General features: G+C 40.5%; 1 protein-coding gene across 2 annotated transcripts; it reads left to right on the top strand.

Annotated features, from left to right (window-relative positions):
* The first annotated feature begins 1,961 nt into the window (after positions 1–1,961).
* rasal3 (RAS protein activator like 3) lies at positions 1,962–15,961 on the top strand. Of its 2 annotated transcripts, XM_040146498.1 has the most exons (19): positions 1,962–2,800; positions 5,972–6,114; positions 6,304–6,382; positions 7,551–7,618; positions 7,728–7,813; positions 8,738–8,867; positions 9,002–9,100; positions 9,187–9,861; positions 10,004–10,148; positions 10,243–10,387; positions 10,506–10,742; positions 10,897–11,098; positions 12,382–12,473; positions 12,580–12,693; positions 13,656–13,836; positions 14,078–14,188; positions 14,291–14,481; positions 14,818–14,902; positions 15,571–15,961. In XM_040146498.1, exons 1-19 carry the CDS (start codon positions 2,176–2,178, stop codon positions 15,679–15,681), a joined length of 3,519 nt encoding a protein of 1,172 aa, XP_040002432.1. In that variant the 5' UTR covers positions 1,962–2,175; the 3' UTR covers positions 15,682–15,961. The 2 variants fall into 2 exon arrangements, with proteins under 2 accessions (XP_040002432.1, XP_040002433.1); XM_040146499.1 differs by lacking the exons at positions 1,962–2,800; positions 5,972–6,114; positions 6,304–6,382 and adding an exon at positions 6,649–6,942.
* Positions 15,962–17,792: the final 1,831 nt, after the last annotated feature.

Raw genomic sequence — 17,792 nt, 5'->3', positions numbered from 1 at the left:
ACTTTGGTGATCCCTTAACTTTTTAGCAACATCCATTATCAGGTCAAAATTTTAATCTGTCCAGTACTTGTGTTTATGAACAAAAACTTGCAAAACTCATGAAATTTCCATCAGCCTCGGCTTTGTGTTTAGTGCTAATTAATGAATGTTAGCATGCTAACATGCCAAACCAAAATGGAGTAAACAGTAAACATAATAACCTGCAAAACATAAGCATTTTAGAACTGTTTATGTGAATCCACCCTGGTTTTAGCATTTGGCTCAAAGGACCACTGTGCTTACACAGTAGGTACAGCCTCACAGAGTCAACAGCAGGCTGTAGACTCCGTCTTTTTTGATATTAAATGATTCATGGTATGTTACGGATAACCATCAGCAAATGCAAAAGGAAGACAGATAAAGTTAAAGATCAAATTCTGAGACAACATTTTACTTTGTAGCAATGCTAGAGAATCATTTCTTTAATTAGACTATACAGAAAAATGTTGCTGTTGGACTTGATTAGGATGATACAAGCCATATATGCGGCCAATTAGGGACTCATGATTACTCTCATAATTGCACATTATGTTCTTGATCATTCCTTTATTTTTTTTGTCTGGAAAAAGGTCAGAAAATAGTGAAAAATGCCCTGTATAGTTTCCCATAGCTCAAGGTGACGTCTTGAAATGGCATGTTTTATCTGACCACCAGTCCAAAAATCCAGAGCTATTCAATTTATCATCATGTATGACAAATACAAAGCATCAAATTCTCACATTTAAGAAGCTGGAATCATTTTTTTTTTTTTTTACCTTTTGTTTAAAAATTGACAAAAGCAATTATTCGAGTATCAAAATAGATACTGATTAATTTTCCGTCGATGAACTAATCAATTCGTTGACAGTCTTTGCAGCTCTAAAGTTAATGCACTTTTTCAATATCACATCAATAGCACTGTCAATATCAAAACACAGCCACCAGAGGGCATCAATAAAACAAGACAAAAATGTAACTTCCAGTAGTCTTATACAACTGCTTCTATACGCATATATGCATACTTTGAAGTAACTTAAACAGGGAATCAAATAAGGCACAAAAAGCCGTTTTGAAATAAGTAGTTAACAATCCTGCTTATATATTTGAATATCCAGAGATGAAATGTAATCTGCAGGGTGTTGCAGTGGCATCAGTAACCAACTGTCCACTCGTATTTTACCATCAGGCATCGACTGACATTAGTGGTGACATCTCACCCCAGTAGGACACCGAAATATCCTGCAGGTGTTTTACAAGCAGAGAGCAGCATGAGTGCAGGAGGTGGTTTTCAGAGTCTGACAAACCAAAGGAAGTGCAGCCTCGCTATGACAGGAAACTGATGTTAACAGTAAGCAGTCGATAGTCCCATGGGTAGCTGACAACAGATGTATAATTTCAGTCTGCTTTATTGATCATGGTTCTGGTATTAGTCATGGTCAACTGAGTCTACACCCTTCCATGCCATATTACTCATTTTTGTTAGACAAGAGATGTTGTCCTTCAAACTCAATCATTTAAATGAACTAAGACTGTAAAACCACATTTCTTATACTCATAGTGCAACAGACCAGGTGACTCAAAAGCTGAAAGATGAACAGGTTTCCTGTGAGGTGATGGTGGAGCTGATAATTGCACTTTGAGTAACTATAAGTTAAACCACGAATAAAAGCTGATTTCTTCAAGAAGTCCTGGGTCATATTTAAGTTTAAGGGGTAATCAGAGAGAGTTTCATATGGAGGAAAACCTTAGCCATAAAAGCAGAATGGCAAGTGAGGAAGAAGGGAAGTATTAAGTGAAAACATAAAGCGCAGAAAAAATACATTTCTGTAAATAGGTGCACTTCTCTGTGTCATTTCATGAGGAAGTAAACAGCCCACGAGTAAGAGCAGTGAGGCACTGCAGCAAAGCAACCACACACAGACATTGGCGCATGTTGTTGCCGGATAACATTTTGCAAGACAGGAAACTAGAGAAGCAGAAAGATAGGGCAAGTGCAGGCAGGAACGATTTTGTCATCCTTAAGACAGGCAACAATCTCCAAGATACTAGTAACTCAGAGGGGAAACCAGAAGGTCTCCTGTGAAGGTATTTGAATTTTGTTTGATGCATCCTTGAGAGAAGAGACGAAACTTGAGTCGCACACCCTAAAAATCTGAAATGGGCACTGAGGAGAAAGATTCAGAGCCTGCAGCTCAACAACCATCAGAGGAGAAGCAATCACCAGACAAGGAAAAGGAATCTCCCGTGGAGCCTCCTCCAGGACAAACATCTGACACCACCGACCCCCTCAATACGTACAAGTGGCATACTGGCTCCAAGGGAATGCTCAATGAGGTGAAAGAAGAAGGAGTAGGAGCAGCTACTCCCACACCTAAAATTGATAAGACCCAGAAGGCCTCCACCAACAAATGGAGCAAGATGCACAACTGGCGCAAGGCCCTGAGTGAGGAATCTGGAGATAGAAATTCATCCAGTGGGAAAGTTGGAGATGGAGCCAAGCCAGATAAAGGCGCTGGTGGAACAAGGAAGAACCCCTTCAGAAGGGCCCTGTCCGAGCCTCCAGGGTCACTGTTTGGAACCCTGTCCCCTTCCTCCAGCGCAGCCAGCTCAGCAAATGCAGCTTCATCCTCAGCTGCTGCAGAGGCCTCAAGGGTCACTTCCGCAGACCCTTCACAGAGAGGAGGTGGAGGGGCACTCCTAAAAAAGTACCTGAGGACTGTTTCCCAGAAACTCAAGAGGCCCAGGCTGCAGACTCGGAGCAGCAACCCGGAATTACTAACAGGTAATGCCATGTTATCTGAAAGTACTTATCTGTATCCTATAAATTATTTTAACATTATTCCTCATTATTAGTCTTCCAATTTCATGTTTGAGATTAGCACAATACCTGTATAATGTGAGATGATACAAAAATGGAATTTAAACAACTGTTTTAATATTTGGAATGATTTGATAAACACATCAAATTATGGTAAATGTGAATCCCAACATATAAGATGCACTAAGCAATATTTTATTTTCACGAATCAAAACGATTACCCCATGTGGTTCGAGCATGATTTCCTTTGACCTTATGTAGGATCAGTGACGCACTTGAGTCGATGGGGTATGTGTGACCTTCTTCACAATGACACGTGATAAATACAGATGTGTTACTGTTAAGATTATTTTAGCATCTACTGTCATATTGGTCAAACTCAGTCATAAAAACAACCTAAAGGGGAAGCTGGCAAACACAAGACAACAGTGGAAGGGAATTTAAAGGGGGGAAAGGTATCAAAATTAAAAGAACAAAAAAGGACATTATCTGCAGAAACAGTTACAATTAACTGAGGATTCTCTGAGGTTAAATTCTTGAAAAAAATGGAACTTATTTTACCAACTTATTTAACAGTAAAAACTATCGTGGGGCGTATGTTCAAATCAGAGATAACTCATTTTGAAAATCTCTGTTAAAAAAAAAAACTCCCTGTAAGCTGGAGTGATGGTGTGATCTGGTCCAGCGACCATACAAAGGACGCTGCATCAGTGGTAACCTCAAGAAGCTCCTTTTTTCTTGCCCAGTGGTGTCTTTGTTGATTTTAACAACAATAAAGTCCTCAAATAGGTTTAAGGATATGTTTCAGTACATCTACACCAATGTACAAATGCTGAAAAAAAACAGCCTTTTGACAGATTTGGACATTGCAGAGGGTCACTTATTCCGAGGTGTTTCCATCATACGGCCTAAGTCTGTCCTCTCTAGATACTAACACTTGAAGTGACCCCAGATATTGTGAATTATTACCCTGATAGCATATCTAATTTTCTCTAAGGGTCGTAGATAATTCAGATATTGATTTACCCATACTTGGCCTACCGGCCCTCTTCCATGATAGAGCAATAACTCTTTTGGCCAATAATACACCTATTTCTAAAAAAAAAAAAAATATTGTCTACTCCTAATGTTATGATCGGCTGGATATAAACCTAGTATGAAAAGCTTTCGGTCTAGAGGTATTTGTATGGATAATATATCCTGGAAATGCTCTCTCTCACTGCTTCCCATAACTTTTTTATTTGAGTCCAATGCCAAAGACAGTGGAAAAGTGTAACATCAGATGTTCAGTGTCAGGATTGTATACTTGTCAGATTTTTTTGTAGTCTCTTTGAAACCACAGTTTTAAATCTCAAGAAGCTACTTACTAGTATTCTCAACTCAAGATTTAAAAACCTCGAGATATGATTAATTTTTCACCCAGACACTCTTAATATGTACTGTAAAAATCAAAACAAAATAAATCCAAAGTAACATGCTTTTACTGAGCTATAAAAAAAATTGATTCAGTCTGGCATAAAGGATCATTTTGTAAACTAACAGAGTGGTAGGGAGTTTTTTAATAATATATAAGAAGCATTAGGCAAGGCTGTAATCTCAGCCCTTCCCTTTTCAAATGCATGCAATCAAACCAGTGACATTACTGGACCCAGCGTTTTTAGACACAGAAATTAAGTGTCAGTTTTATGCAGACAATCTGGTCATTGTTTCTGGAAATAAAAAGACTTTAGCAGAACCCAAATCTTCTTTTATTATTACTGTTAGACCCTGGCGGTGAACGTGACAAAGACTAAAAAGCATCACTTTCCAATAACGGAAAAACTGCAGAGAAATTAACTGGAAATTTGAAATAGCTGTAAAGAAGAACAACAGACCAACTACCACACTTACCTACATTTACAAACCACTCCCACAGGAAACGTCTGCTCTGCTGAGAAGGAACTCGAAGCTAAGGCAATATCAGTTACAAAAACTGTTTAGAAAAAAATTCATCTGTTCTTGAACCAACTGCAATGTTATGGCACTGGGGTGTGTGGTTCCTTATAACAAAATGAGGGCTTAAAATGGGGCAGAAATCCAACTAAAACCCTACACACAGAGTCCTTAAGTCTACAAAGAAAAAGAAAACATTTATTCAACATTTTTTGCTTTTAAGTATCCTTAAAAGAGATCAAAAAATTACCTGTTGCATACCAATACAATAGTTGAAATTAAAAAGGAGTTCCCTGAGTCAGCTGGTACGGAGACTGGCTTACCGTTCATCTAGTTACATCAGAAACCTTGGTCAACCTCTGGACAGCTTCAGAGAATTACACCTAGCCAAAGTTCACATACACACACACACACACAAAAATGCTACAAATTTGGGTGTCAACTGAAAGTATACTATGACATACTCCCTGAACACAGACACAGAAAAACAGACAACGACATGCAGACTGAACGACAATCATCTCAATGTAAGAGAGAGAGAGGTAGACATGGCTCTCTGATCCTGAAAATCTTCCGAAAATGTATAAAAAAGGAGAAACTCTTGTTCATTATATAAAATGTCACTTCCTGACACCATCTCTTTATCTTTTCTTTTAGACTAATGGATATTTATTTTAACAATAATTTATGATCTATTTATCCTATACTTTCATTTAACTGTTTGTTAATGTATACATTATTATGCTTTAGCAAAAGACCTAAAGTATCATGCCAATGAGGCCGGTTAAAAAGGAGCAAATTTAAATCTGAAGCACCGTACAAATACATGTTGAAAGACGTGTACATCAAGACAAAACTACAGAGAAACCACAGGATGTGTTCAGCTCATCTTGGTGTGTCATGAAAAGAGAACGATAGCATCTTATCCCCAGCAACTCGACTAATGGGCGTGGCAAAGTTCTGTGGGAGATAAGTGCCATCATGCCATAATTACCAAAAATAAAAAACAAACAAGGGCCAGCATGTGCCTTCAATTACGCTCCTGCAAGATCTATATATTATAAAGGAAATTTATTTAGCAAAATGTATTTAGTATGTAATTGCATTTTGTGCATATTAAGCTTACAGCAGTGTCACGTCTCTGTAAGCTGTGTAGTGATGAATATTAATGTATGTGTGTGCACATGTCTACTTGTGTGGCAGATGTGAGAGAGGTTGAAGCGCTACAAGCTGTACCCACTGAACTGCCACGACTACAATGGGCCCCACCTCAGGAGGTCCCCTTATGGGACATTAGCAACTGTATCCTTGAAGATGGGCAAATTCTCATATCCCCAGAGGAAGAGGTAGCGTCACACACACACGTCCACACCACTCACCAACTCCCCATGGTTCATCAAAAGTCTATTACACCTGCAGAAACAGTGCACGTGCGCAAAATTTAAATAAACCCTTCCCCTGTAAAGAGCACAAAGTCTTCAGAGTTTTTTTATTTTGATAGAATAACAACATGTGTTTGTGTGTGTGTTTCTCAGCCAACGATGTGGACCCGAAACCGCGTCAGCAGCTGCCTGTCCAACCTCAGCATGCAGAACCTTGTAGATATCGACACAGGTTAATACATGACCCCCCCACACACATATACATACAGTATGATTGTATATAAATTAAGCAAAATAAAGATCAAATTTAAAAATTCTAAAATGTAGTGAACATTAAGCAAAACCATCAGGAAACTGAACAAGCATGACCAGCATAACTGCTACTGACATCACAGCCACACTAACTATAATTCTGTAGACAGTCACAGAGGAAATGGCTGAATGTTTATGCGTGCGAGTGACTGACAAATTACTTCCTTTACGTTTTTTGAGGAAGATAGCATCGTGTCTGGGTGTTCTTCTAGTCCAATGAAAGCTTGTAGACAGAAAGAGGGCACAGTCAGTATCGGCTTCCATTCAACCCTGCCACTTTTGCTCAGAAGAGGCTCAGAGGCTGTGCTGCAGCAGATCCTGCATTGATTTTGGCTCGTTGGCTCGGTGTCACCTTCATCATATGTTTATGAAGAGAGGAGGCAATGTTAAAGGGACAGAGATCACAGTAACGAGACTGTGGCACACCTGCAGACTAAATGATGGGATTTAGACGCTGGTTTGTTTGTGGTGGGGCTTTGGGTAAGCAAAAGAGAGTGAAAATCTATCTGACGGTACTCAGTGTTGTAAACTTGTACATTCAGATCTTTGATTTTACAGATATGTTTACCTTATACCCAAAGGGTTAAAAACAGTGACACTGAAGACAAAGATCAGGGGAATTCATGGCAGAGTGTTACTTTCTGATTTTATTGTCTGCAAAGTTTTAAATAGTTTTCACTAATAAGAATGTCTTCTAGTGAAGTATGTACAGTTAGTAAACTTTACTTAGATTGCTTCAGCTCCAGCTAAAAACCACATCCTGTGTGGGCTTATCTGATTGTATTAGCTAATATTGTGGCATTGGCTAATGTTTCGAGAGTTTAATCTTGAAATTGAAATGCAGACATGAGTAGTGCCAGTGGCGCCGGAGAGTTAGGAGCTTTGAGAAAAGGGTTTGAAGTCAGGGAGTGATAATCAAACAGTTGCCTGGAAACAAATTATTAAAATGTTGACCGCAAACCCTAAACAGAAAGAAACTATATTTTTCAAGCTAACATGTGTTTTACAATATCGGAAAACAAGGACATAACAGGGACTTTATCTGTCCATTGTCAATATCAAAGTGTTTGTTTTGTTCTGTTACTTAGAATGTAGCCCTGACAACGTGGGCCTGCCAGGTGGCCCTAGACCAAAGAACCAAGATGGTGGTGTGAGGGTGAGTATTTTACACATAAGAGACAACAATATTTCTACTAGTCCCACATTTCCTGTTGATGTTATACTTAATTGCCCTCAAACACCATGCTTGCCTTCTTCACCCTTAGGCACTGATCAAGCGACGTCTGGAGCACAAGGCCAAGAAAAATAGCAACACCCAATTAAACCCAATGGGACTAAACAAAGGAAGCAGGTACAGTACACTGTGTTTGTAAAGTCAAAGACAGTACAGTCCATAAATACTGACACATGCTCTGTACTCCAGATTATCAGATTTGAAATGATTTTTGGGGTGGCAATTAATGAATATAGTCTAGAACCATGCTAGCATCTCTGTGAGGCTGAGCTAAATGCTAATTTCAGCATGCTAACTTGCTCACAATGACAACATTAAGATGCTGATGTTCCACAGGTATAATGTTTACCAGGTTCACCGCCTTAGTTTAGCATGTTAGCATGCTAATATTCACTAATTTGTGCAAAACACAAACTACAACAGAGGATGATGGGAATGTCATCAGTTTTGTAAGCTCAGTATTTGGTCATACACCAAAGTATAGGAAAAATGAAATTTTGAACTGATGATGGCACCATATGAAAAGTTAAAGGATCAACAAAGTTATTACATATTCATCCCGAGAGGGACATGAATGACTGTACCAACATTCAAGGGGATTCATCTAATAGTTGCTGGATAGACGTTGTTGTATTAGAGTTGAGCTTTTTCACTGGATAAGTGAAATAATTGACCTGCTGGCGCAAGAGGAAGAGCCAGGGGATCAGCAAAATCCATAGGCCTCATCCTCTGGGCACCATGGATATCTGTACAAAATTTAATCACAATAAATGTAATATCTACAAGGCATTCTTTTTGAAAATTACCACTGACTGAGACTCTAATCTGTAAATACATATTTATCACATGTACAGGTAATCTTATCACCTTTCATAGTACCAGTGGTCTGTGAAAGTTCTACATAGTGCTGGTGTCCCATTGATGGAACAATAGATAGTAAAAGGTTAAAATAAATCGTGTTACCGTCGACAAATCATGGTATTTGACACTTAATTTTATCATTTCGTTTAAGACTGACTTTTTCAACTGTTTATTTTTAAGGCACTATGGTTCCCGGGAGTCTGTTTCAATTCCAGTCAGTCCAGTGGGGAGTCTAGATCTGAGTGCAGACACCAGCACTGTCATCAGGCCGGTCCACAGCTCCATCTTGGGGGAGAAGTACTGCTTTGAGGTAGACTTTGACGTGTGCTTGCTCCTTCAGGTTCCTTAGGGAACATCATATGGTGCCCTCCATTGCATCAAACAAAAGAAACTTTCCATCCCAGTAAGGCTAACAGTGTCCTGTTGGTTTAAATGTACTTAAAGGTGATAAGCTCTGAGAACACCCACTGCTTTGGCTGCTCCTCAGCTGCCGAACGAGACCGTTGGATTGAGGACCTGAGACGGGCTGCCCAGCCCAATAAGGTAAGCCTCATTAGCAATTTGTTCTAAAAATCTGTCAATCAAAATCAAAATGCTAATAAAAATACCTAATGCATCCATGTTCAAAGGACAACATTGAGCGCACAGAGAACTCCCTGAGTCTGTGGGTAAATGAAGCCAAGGATCTGCCACCCAAACGGCGCTATTACTGTGAGGTACACCTGGACGGGACCCTGTTTGCCCGCACCAGTAGCCGAGCTGTCGGCAAGCCATCTAACCGCTCCAGCCTGGCAGGGGACAGCTCTACTGGGTCTTCAGGAGGCCTGGGGGCCAGTGGAGGTGTGGCTGGAGGGTGTCAACTATTCTGGGGTGAATTTTTTGAGCTAGACAATCTGCCCTGCGTCTCCCAGATCACCTTGCACCTTTTCCGTGAAGAGGACCCCAAGAAAAAGCGCCATTCCCGAGATGAGTCAAGCCTGCACCCAATGGGGAGTGTGGCCATACCTTTAGCTGATATCCAAGGGAGGACCTATCAGGAGAAGTGGTATCCAATCACACCATACAAGGCCTCAGGTGCAGCGGGGAACAAAGAGATGCTGGGAATGCAGGCCTCACTTCGCATCAAGGCCCGTTTCCAGAATCTGCAGGTGTTGCCCATGGAGAAATACAAAGAGTTTGCTGAGTATGTGACGGTGGATTATGTTGAAATGTGCAGAAATCTGGAGCCACTTCTGAATGTCAAGGAGAAGGAAGAGCTGGCAGGAGCTCTGGTCCATGTACTGCAGAGTATCGGCAAAGCCAAGGTGAATAATGAGCTAACTGCATCATAAATTAAAAAAGAAAAAAAAATTTAATCAAACTCAATCTGAAAAATGCAACGAAAAAGAATAATTATAATAATAAGGAATGATAACACGTTCTCTTAACTGAATTTGTATGCTTCAGGAGTTCCTCACCGATTTGGGTAGTGCAGAGGTGGAGCGTCTCGGAGAGAAGGAGGCACTGATCTTCAGAGAGAACACACTGGCCACTAAAGCCATAGATGAATATATGAAGCTTGTTGGCCAAAAGTACCTTATTGACACACTAGGTAGGACAGCTCAGTGGTAAAAATGGCTTCCTGTTATTTGTATCGGTTGGTGCTTTGTTTTTGCCACATTCTGTGCTTTTCTTTTTCACTGCAGGAGACTTTATCACCCGTCTTTATGCCTCTGTGGAGAACTGTGAAGTTGATCCTCGTAAATGCCATGCCTCTGAACTGTCAAACAACCAGAGGCACTTAAAGGAAGCCTGTGAGGAGGTGGTGCAGAAGATTACTGAGATCCATGGGTGAGAGAAGAGAGCTCATCATAGACAAAGACATGATAATAACAAATAATAAATGTTTAGGCTAGCAATACTGAATGGAATTCACAATGCTAATGCTTGACATGTTTCTTGCCATTAGACCCTTTCCTGAAGAGTTAAACAAGATCTTCTCAAGCTGGGTGGAGCTATGTGAAGACCAGGGCAGACCAGAGATTGGCCAGCGTCTAATCTCTGCCTCCCTCTTCCTTCGCTTCTTATGTCCTGCTATCCTCAGCCCTTCTCTTTTTGGTCTGACACAGCCTTATCCAGAGCCAAACACGCTGCGTACCCTCACCTTAACTGCCAAAGTAATCCAGAATTTGGCCAACTTCACCCTGTGAGCAGCTTCTTATCTGCTTAGACAAAGTTGTGTACATCAAATTATCTTTTTTACACAGTGAAAAAACATGTATTCTAGAAATGATAATGATGACATCTTCTTCATTTACCTGAAAAGGCTTAAATAAATTAAATCTTTCGTTCCCATTCAGGTTTGGTGAAAAGGAAGAGTACATGCTCTTTATGAATGAATTCCTGCAGCAGCATTGGGATAGAATGAGAGGCTTTCTCCAAACAGTGTCCAGTCTAGACAACGAAATCCCAATGACTTCCTTTGATGGCTATGTGGATCTGCCTCTGCGCTTGGCTGTGCTCCATGGCCTGCTGGTAGACATTATCTATCAGAAGGACCAGGTAGGAAAACTAATGGGTCCACTTTGGTAGTTAGCTGTAAAGGCTTATGTAACTCTTGCAGAATTAATCATTTGCGTGTACTTAAAGTTTGTGTATGATTTAATTCGAGACTGTTTTGTATAGTGTATAGTTTCCAGTGTCCGTGAGCCAATTTGGAGACTCATACACAGGAAATACCGAAACATCAGTCACTTTTGGCTCGGCTACCCCCTTATGGATGACACTTTTTTTAGACAGTCTCTGCCAAAAAGCATTCATAGTGTTCAACTCAGCTGTAAACACGAAAAGTGTAAGAAATAGTTGTGTAAAGAACAAAAATGGGAGCCAGAGAGAGAGGTTCAAACCCTACTGTTTTTCACCCCACTTCAGTACTCGTGGCCCATCACTGCATGAAGTGGGTGTGACTGTTGGATTGTTGGTTTTGGAAAGTTACAGTACTTGTCAGACACAGACATCCCTATTCTGATGTCGGAAAGGTGTGGGAGGATGGGGTTTCTATAGCTATTTGATAGATAGTTTCTTTACTCTCTTTTTTTCAAGGAAATTTGTTGCCACAGTCTGTACAGAGCCTCACATAAACACATAGGTTACTTAAATACAATAAACTCCCTACGTAACTATATGCAAGAAAACATCCATCCAGGATACACCCACATTTATGCACACATACTTGTATACATAGCACCTTTACACATGATAGTTACCAGGGTGTTTTGTTTGACGATGCTATGGCAGAGGGGACAAAACTGCCATAGCGTGCTGGTTTCCAGGCCATTTGTAACGACCATCCTACAAGCACTTCTGAAAAGGAATACTGATGCCTTAACTCTAACCCTAACCTTTAAGATCCAGAGTGGACCAGATGTAGGTTGCAATGGCATTTTAGAATTTATGTTATCAGACATAGACCTAATTAGAGTGTAACAGGCAAATTTGACAGTTCATAGGGTGTGCCAAACCATAAAAAGTCATGTACTGAATTACACATACCAAATTGCTTGTGACATATACGAATACAGTACCATTACAGCCCTAACAGGATAACTCTAAAATTGCCAACTGATGGTAAAAATGTGATTTATATCTAGATATTACCTGGATAGAGACCTAGTGTGCAATTAGACACTGCAAACTAGGTAGTTAGGCACAGCTGAATACATTCTGAGTGATGTTTGCATGTACAGCTTTCATTAGTGCCATTTTCTTATCCATAAATGGTATCAAGATACTGATGACATATTTAATAACTTTCGGGCCTAAGATGCAGCTCATTTCTTCCTCAGGACACAGTTGACAAGCTGCACCCTCTGCCTTCAATTCTGAACCAGATAACAGAGTCAATTGGCCCTGAAGCACCTCGGATCATAGTTAGTAGGTATGTTTAAGGCCTATATCTTATTTGACTTGTCAGCAATGAGTGAGGTATTACAAACTTGAACATGGTGTTGTTACATGTTACTTAAGCAGGTTTTTTCTTGCAGCGAAATGGGACAAGCCAAGCCAATGTATGTTCCTCCTAAAGACTTAGGCAAGTACAGCCCTCACCAGTCATCCCTCCAGCAGCTTCCTGTTGACTCCAAAGGCCTGCGAGAAGGGTATGATAGCATTACTATCATATTCCACAATATGTACTACTGGGCTCAGCCAATGTTGCTTTTTGGATGTCATTTATCATGAAGGTGATTTCAGACTGCCCCCTCTCAGTTGGACCTGCCCAGAATACAGCCATAGGGAGCTGTCATGTCATCCTAATTGAGATGCTGAAATAACCTTAAATGGTTATTTTCAATGCCAAGGAGTTTTTCACCCAATCCAGTCACATATGTCCACAACCTTATTCTTTTGGTCACTACCCGGAGCTCATGACCCTGTGTAGAGGTTGGAAGTAGATCAACTGGTAATTAAGGCCTTTTCAAATTAGTCAGTGTAAGGATCTTTTTATGCTTAATCAGAGCAAGTCCATCCATTTACATATGTGGATAATGGTGCTCAATATAACAGTCTCTCCTGGAAAGCATTCATAGTTGTCCACATGTAAAAAGAAACAAATGTTGTGTCAAGAATGAAATAGGAGATATTGAGAGAGATGTTCAAACCCTGGCTCCTCTCTCACCTTCACACAGCTGACTAATCCCCCCATGAAGTGGGTGTGAGTCTTGGATTGTCAGTTAGTTAAACAAATGGTGGGACACAGTCCTCCCTAATCCAATGTCAGAAAGGTCTGGGGGGGGGGGGTTCAATTTGATGTTAAAACCATACATCAGTCAAAGATTTTCCTGAAGAATCTTAATATAATATGCACCATGTGCAAAAGAAGGACCATTTCACTATGTTTTACTGCAATAAATCTCTAAGGTGAGAGGCCTCTGTCATATTATTATTAGACAACCCTGGCTGGAAGGTATCCTTTACTCAAATCATGATATAAACATACACAGAGTCCACGATACAGATATAGGATAGTTTTACCTGCTAAAATGATTTGCAGATTTTCCAAATGCCATCATTTGATGTATGGTACTTCAATAATTAATATATTTATTCATTCATTCAACAGGGATGGCAGGCCTCGAAGGAGAATGAGGAAGCCAGTCACCAGAACTCAGAGTGCTCCACACAGACATCCCGGTCACGCAAAACATGCTTTGAAGAGGCAAAGAAGTTCTGAAGCTCTGCCAACATCTGACCATGAACAAGAGATGGAGAACAACCAGCCACTTATCTCACCACCAAATACTGTGAGTACACAGAGGAAAAGTGAGCCTATCTTGGCTATTTTGGCTACTGCGCTCAGCAGGTCATGTGCTCATGCCACTGCAATAAATAGTTCACCTGTTTCTAGTAGCCTATATTGAAATATCGCATGTTTTAAAATCCATAATATACATATTTTTGACACTTATGTTAATAAAGACAAATTGATGGCTTTGTCTGGTTAATTAGAAGGAACCATGTAGACAATCTTTCATCTTGTTTCAGAGAACCAGTATCAAACGCCCACCTGCACCAGTTCCCTGGATCAAAGACATCCACAACAGAGAGTCAAGTGAGATGAAGATTGAGAATGAGGAGTTCAATTTACTGGATAGGGTATGTCAAACCTGCTATTCATTGAAGTGACCTAATTCTGGCTGTATAGTGTATGATTTTACTACCCCATTTTATAAAACGTCAATTTGTAATTTACACCAGCATGCTCAAGAGCTGTCAGAGCTTCGTCTGGGGATAGAGAAGGTGACGGAATGTGAGCTCGACATGGCAAAGCGCCTGGAGGACTTTATTATCCAAAGCCAGGACCAGAATGCAATGCTGCAGACTGAGGTGAACGAGCTCCGGAATCTGCTGGCTGTGCGAGAGGAGCAGCTCGCCAGCGCCACCTTCAGGTAAGACTGTGGAGTTTAACAGTAATGTGCATGCTCCATTTGTCAGCAAATGTATTCAGTGTTCAAGCAAAAATATATTTAATTTTGCCTGCGTTTATGTGTATTGAGTCTGCATAATCTGTGTATTCCACACTTTATAACTTTAATTAGTCTCATAAAAATGAATGAAGCTGTTGATTGCCTTTTTTGGATTGGGTGCAGAGAGCAGTAGGCTAAGATGTGTTTAAATTGTCATTACTAATTATCAGTCAATTATTTTATGTTTCGATATCATCTGTAACTGAAGTGTTCTGTTCTTGTCTATGTGGGCATCTCTTCTCTCTGTGTCTGTCACAGGCTGGGTGTGATAGAGGAAGAAAGGGAGGAAGATGAGAGGAAGTTAAGTGTTGCCTTTGCAGCAACAGAGCGAATGAACGTACTGGTAAGAAAGAGAGAGAAATCCAATTATCAAGCAGGGATGAAGTGAAACGCACTTCTCATGCTTTGTAAAGGAGAAGTTCGTCTCACAATTCACTTATAATCTATTCAACCTCATTTCAGTCAAAACAGCTTTGTAGAACCATCAAACACTGAGCATGCTTGTGTAATTCATTACTATACATAGCCTAACTTTTTGAGTTTGAAGTTGACATTTTTGCAGCTTCTAGATGAAAAGCATTTAATTTCAAACTTCAAACAAAACTGTTTTGAATCCGAAAATAATTGCACTATATGTGTCCCATGCCCAAACCGATGTGCATTATCGCTGCTTTATCAGTTGGGACAATATGGAAGGTAATAAGACAGATAAATACATTATTGTTTGGACCCACAAAAAAACCCAAGATTAAATTAATTTGAGAGAGAGCTGTTTTGGTGCCCTTTTAAATATTTCACTTGTTCTGTGGTTGAAAAGATAATGACCTAAAGTAAAATCAGTTCATGCTGTTGTAAACAGTCACATTCGATGCAGCTTTTCCATAATACTAGGGTTAATGCCATGGAAGTATTGTGGCAGAAACCCCTTCATTGACAGTATACAGCATATCAATTGCATATATGAATGAGATGATTAAAACATATTGATGGCTGTTTTCTATGTGCTCACAGGAGGAGCAGTTTGCAGGCCTGCTGAGGGACCTTAACCAGCTCAGTGAAGCCTACAACAGTGGCCAAAACAATATACAGCATCCTGAAAAGCCACACATCAACAGCAACTGAACCCTGATAGCTTCAGTTTCACAGTTTTGTATAAATACATATATAAAGTTCATGTGGAAACCTCTGCCTCCCTGAAATTGCAATTTTGGTTACCTGGTTAGATGTAAGTTTACTCTATGAAGATATTCAGAAGGGATGTGAGTGGGCAAACTGATGACTCTCGGATGAACATAAACATGAAACCTACAGATTTTGTCTGCATTTCAGCTTTTACTGTTTCTCAGCTACAGATGCATTTGAATTTAAAAACCTTTATTAAAATAAAAAAATTAAACCTGAAGTGCTTCTCTCGGTGCATTCTTGCAGCGTGTCATTATAACTGCGACAGTGGTGGAAAATAAGTATATTTACTCGAATTCTGTACTCAAACTGTGTCTGAGGTACTTGTAGCATAATTTAATTGAGAGTGATAATTATAAGCTGTTTTAAACTTCTACTCCACTATATGTCAGAGGGAAATGTTGCACTTTATACTCCACTACATTTATTTGGCAGATATAATTCATTTGCAAATTAAGATTTGACATGAAAACATATGATCAACTTATAAAATATGAATCACTGTCAGCCATTAAACTTTCTAAAAGTCTTGTGTCAATCTAAGTTGTTAAAATTGGTTATTTCCCCCACATGCAACATTAAAATGCTGCTTATACATGAATGCATCACTAACATTAATCCAATAATATAATCAAGGCTGGATCACCAACCAAGTTCACCATGTTGCAAAGAGTCTCTGGTAATTAAAATCAATTGTAAATTTCTTTGTTAACTTGAACCACTTATCTTTGGGGCTGCAGCTGAGAATTGTTTTCATTGCTGATTAATTGTTTGAACTGTTTGAAGCCACAAGCAGTGTTTCCCACATGTTGAGATTTTAGTCGTGGTGGTGGATGGTGCGGCGTGACTGATGTACATGCACAGACTCGGGCAGTTTAGAGGGGGGAAACCTGTAACCCAGGTTACTTTCTGCAGCTACAATTTCGAGATGTTCCCTACACACCTCGCATGCCGGCTAATGGCAGGTGCTAGCGCGGCGGCTGCGCACAGGGAAGCCTCGAGCAGTGATGTGCGGAGCAGGTCTTTACAGTGTCCCGAATCGCAAGAATCAGTCCGTTAAAAAAGTTCACTGAATTGCTCAGTGCTTGACGGGGGCTCCAAGTGCGCAGCCACGCTCACTGAGCTAAAACACTGCCGAACGTTGTATATTCCGCGTGATCGGGAGGAACCGGAAGTGCTGTCGCTCTGACAGACACGCCAAACTCTGCTTATATTTCTTGATGAACGCTGGTTTCCAAAGACTTTTTGGTCTGTCTAACTGGTCCACGGATCAGCATTAGTCTTGACCTTGCCGGGCCTGACTCTTGGCCGTTTGAGCTGCTGGCCGTCGCTCAGGGGCTCACGTTCACTGCGTCGTACTCTCAACTGGGAGGGAACAGTTCGTTTTCAGCGGTTGGTTCATGTGTACACCTGCTCGCGTTAGGTGCAGCGCACACGTAAACATGTTTTTCGAGCTGTAAACTAAATCATTTGACTGTAGTGTGATGAAACACATCAGTGCTGGTGTTGATATTGACATTTCATGGGTTGAAGAGAGCGCAACCATTTACTCTTTTAAATCACCCTGGCCTGTGCAACTGTTTGGGACTTATTTATGTCATGAAATTTCAGTTAAAAAAGAAGAATGTTAGCGCCCTGTAATCTGAGGTGGGTGGTCCACCCCCCCCCGAATCCATCCTTGAGTGGGAGACTGTGAAACTGTGCTCATTTTCAAAAATACACTGAGCGAAACTAATCATTCACAGGGTTTTACGCTATTTTTGCAAATCTTCTACTTGGTATTTTTCAATTTTGGCGCAATGGTTCGGACTTGTGCCTCCGACGGCTGTAGAAGCACCACCGGACTGCATTCTTTCACTTCAGATCCTCGTGTGGCTCGGCAGTGGTCGAAGGTGGCAGCAGCTCCCTCGATAGCAACACATCGCCATGGAAAACTGGCATTTGTCAGAGAGTGCTATTCTAACTACCCGGTCGGCTCCGACGGCTCTGGCTTCGGGCATTACCCGGGCTGGAGACGACGGCTTGAATTGATAGGGCAAATGACCACCATG

Source organism: Xiphias gladius, chromosome 15 (genome assembly GCF_016859285.1).
Source record: "Xiphias gladius isolate SHS-SW01 ecotype Sanya breed wild chromosome 15, ASM1685928v1, whole genome shotgun sequence".
NCBI lineage: Eukaryota > Metazoa > Chordata > Actinopteri > Istiophoriformes > Xiphiidae > Xiphias > Xiphias gladius.
Note: the sequence above shows the minus strand (reverse complement) of the source record. Positions and strands in the feature narration are given on the sequence as shown.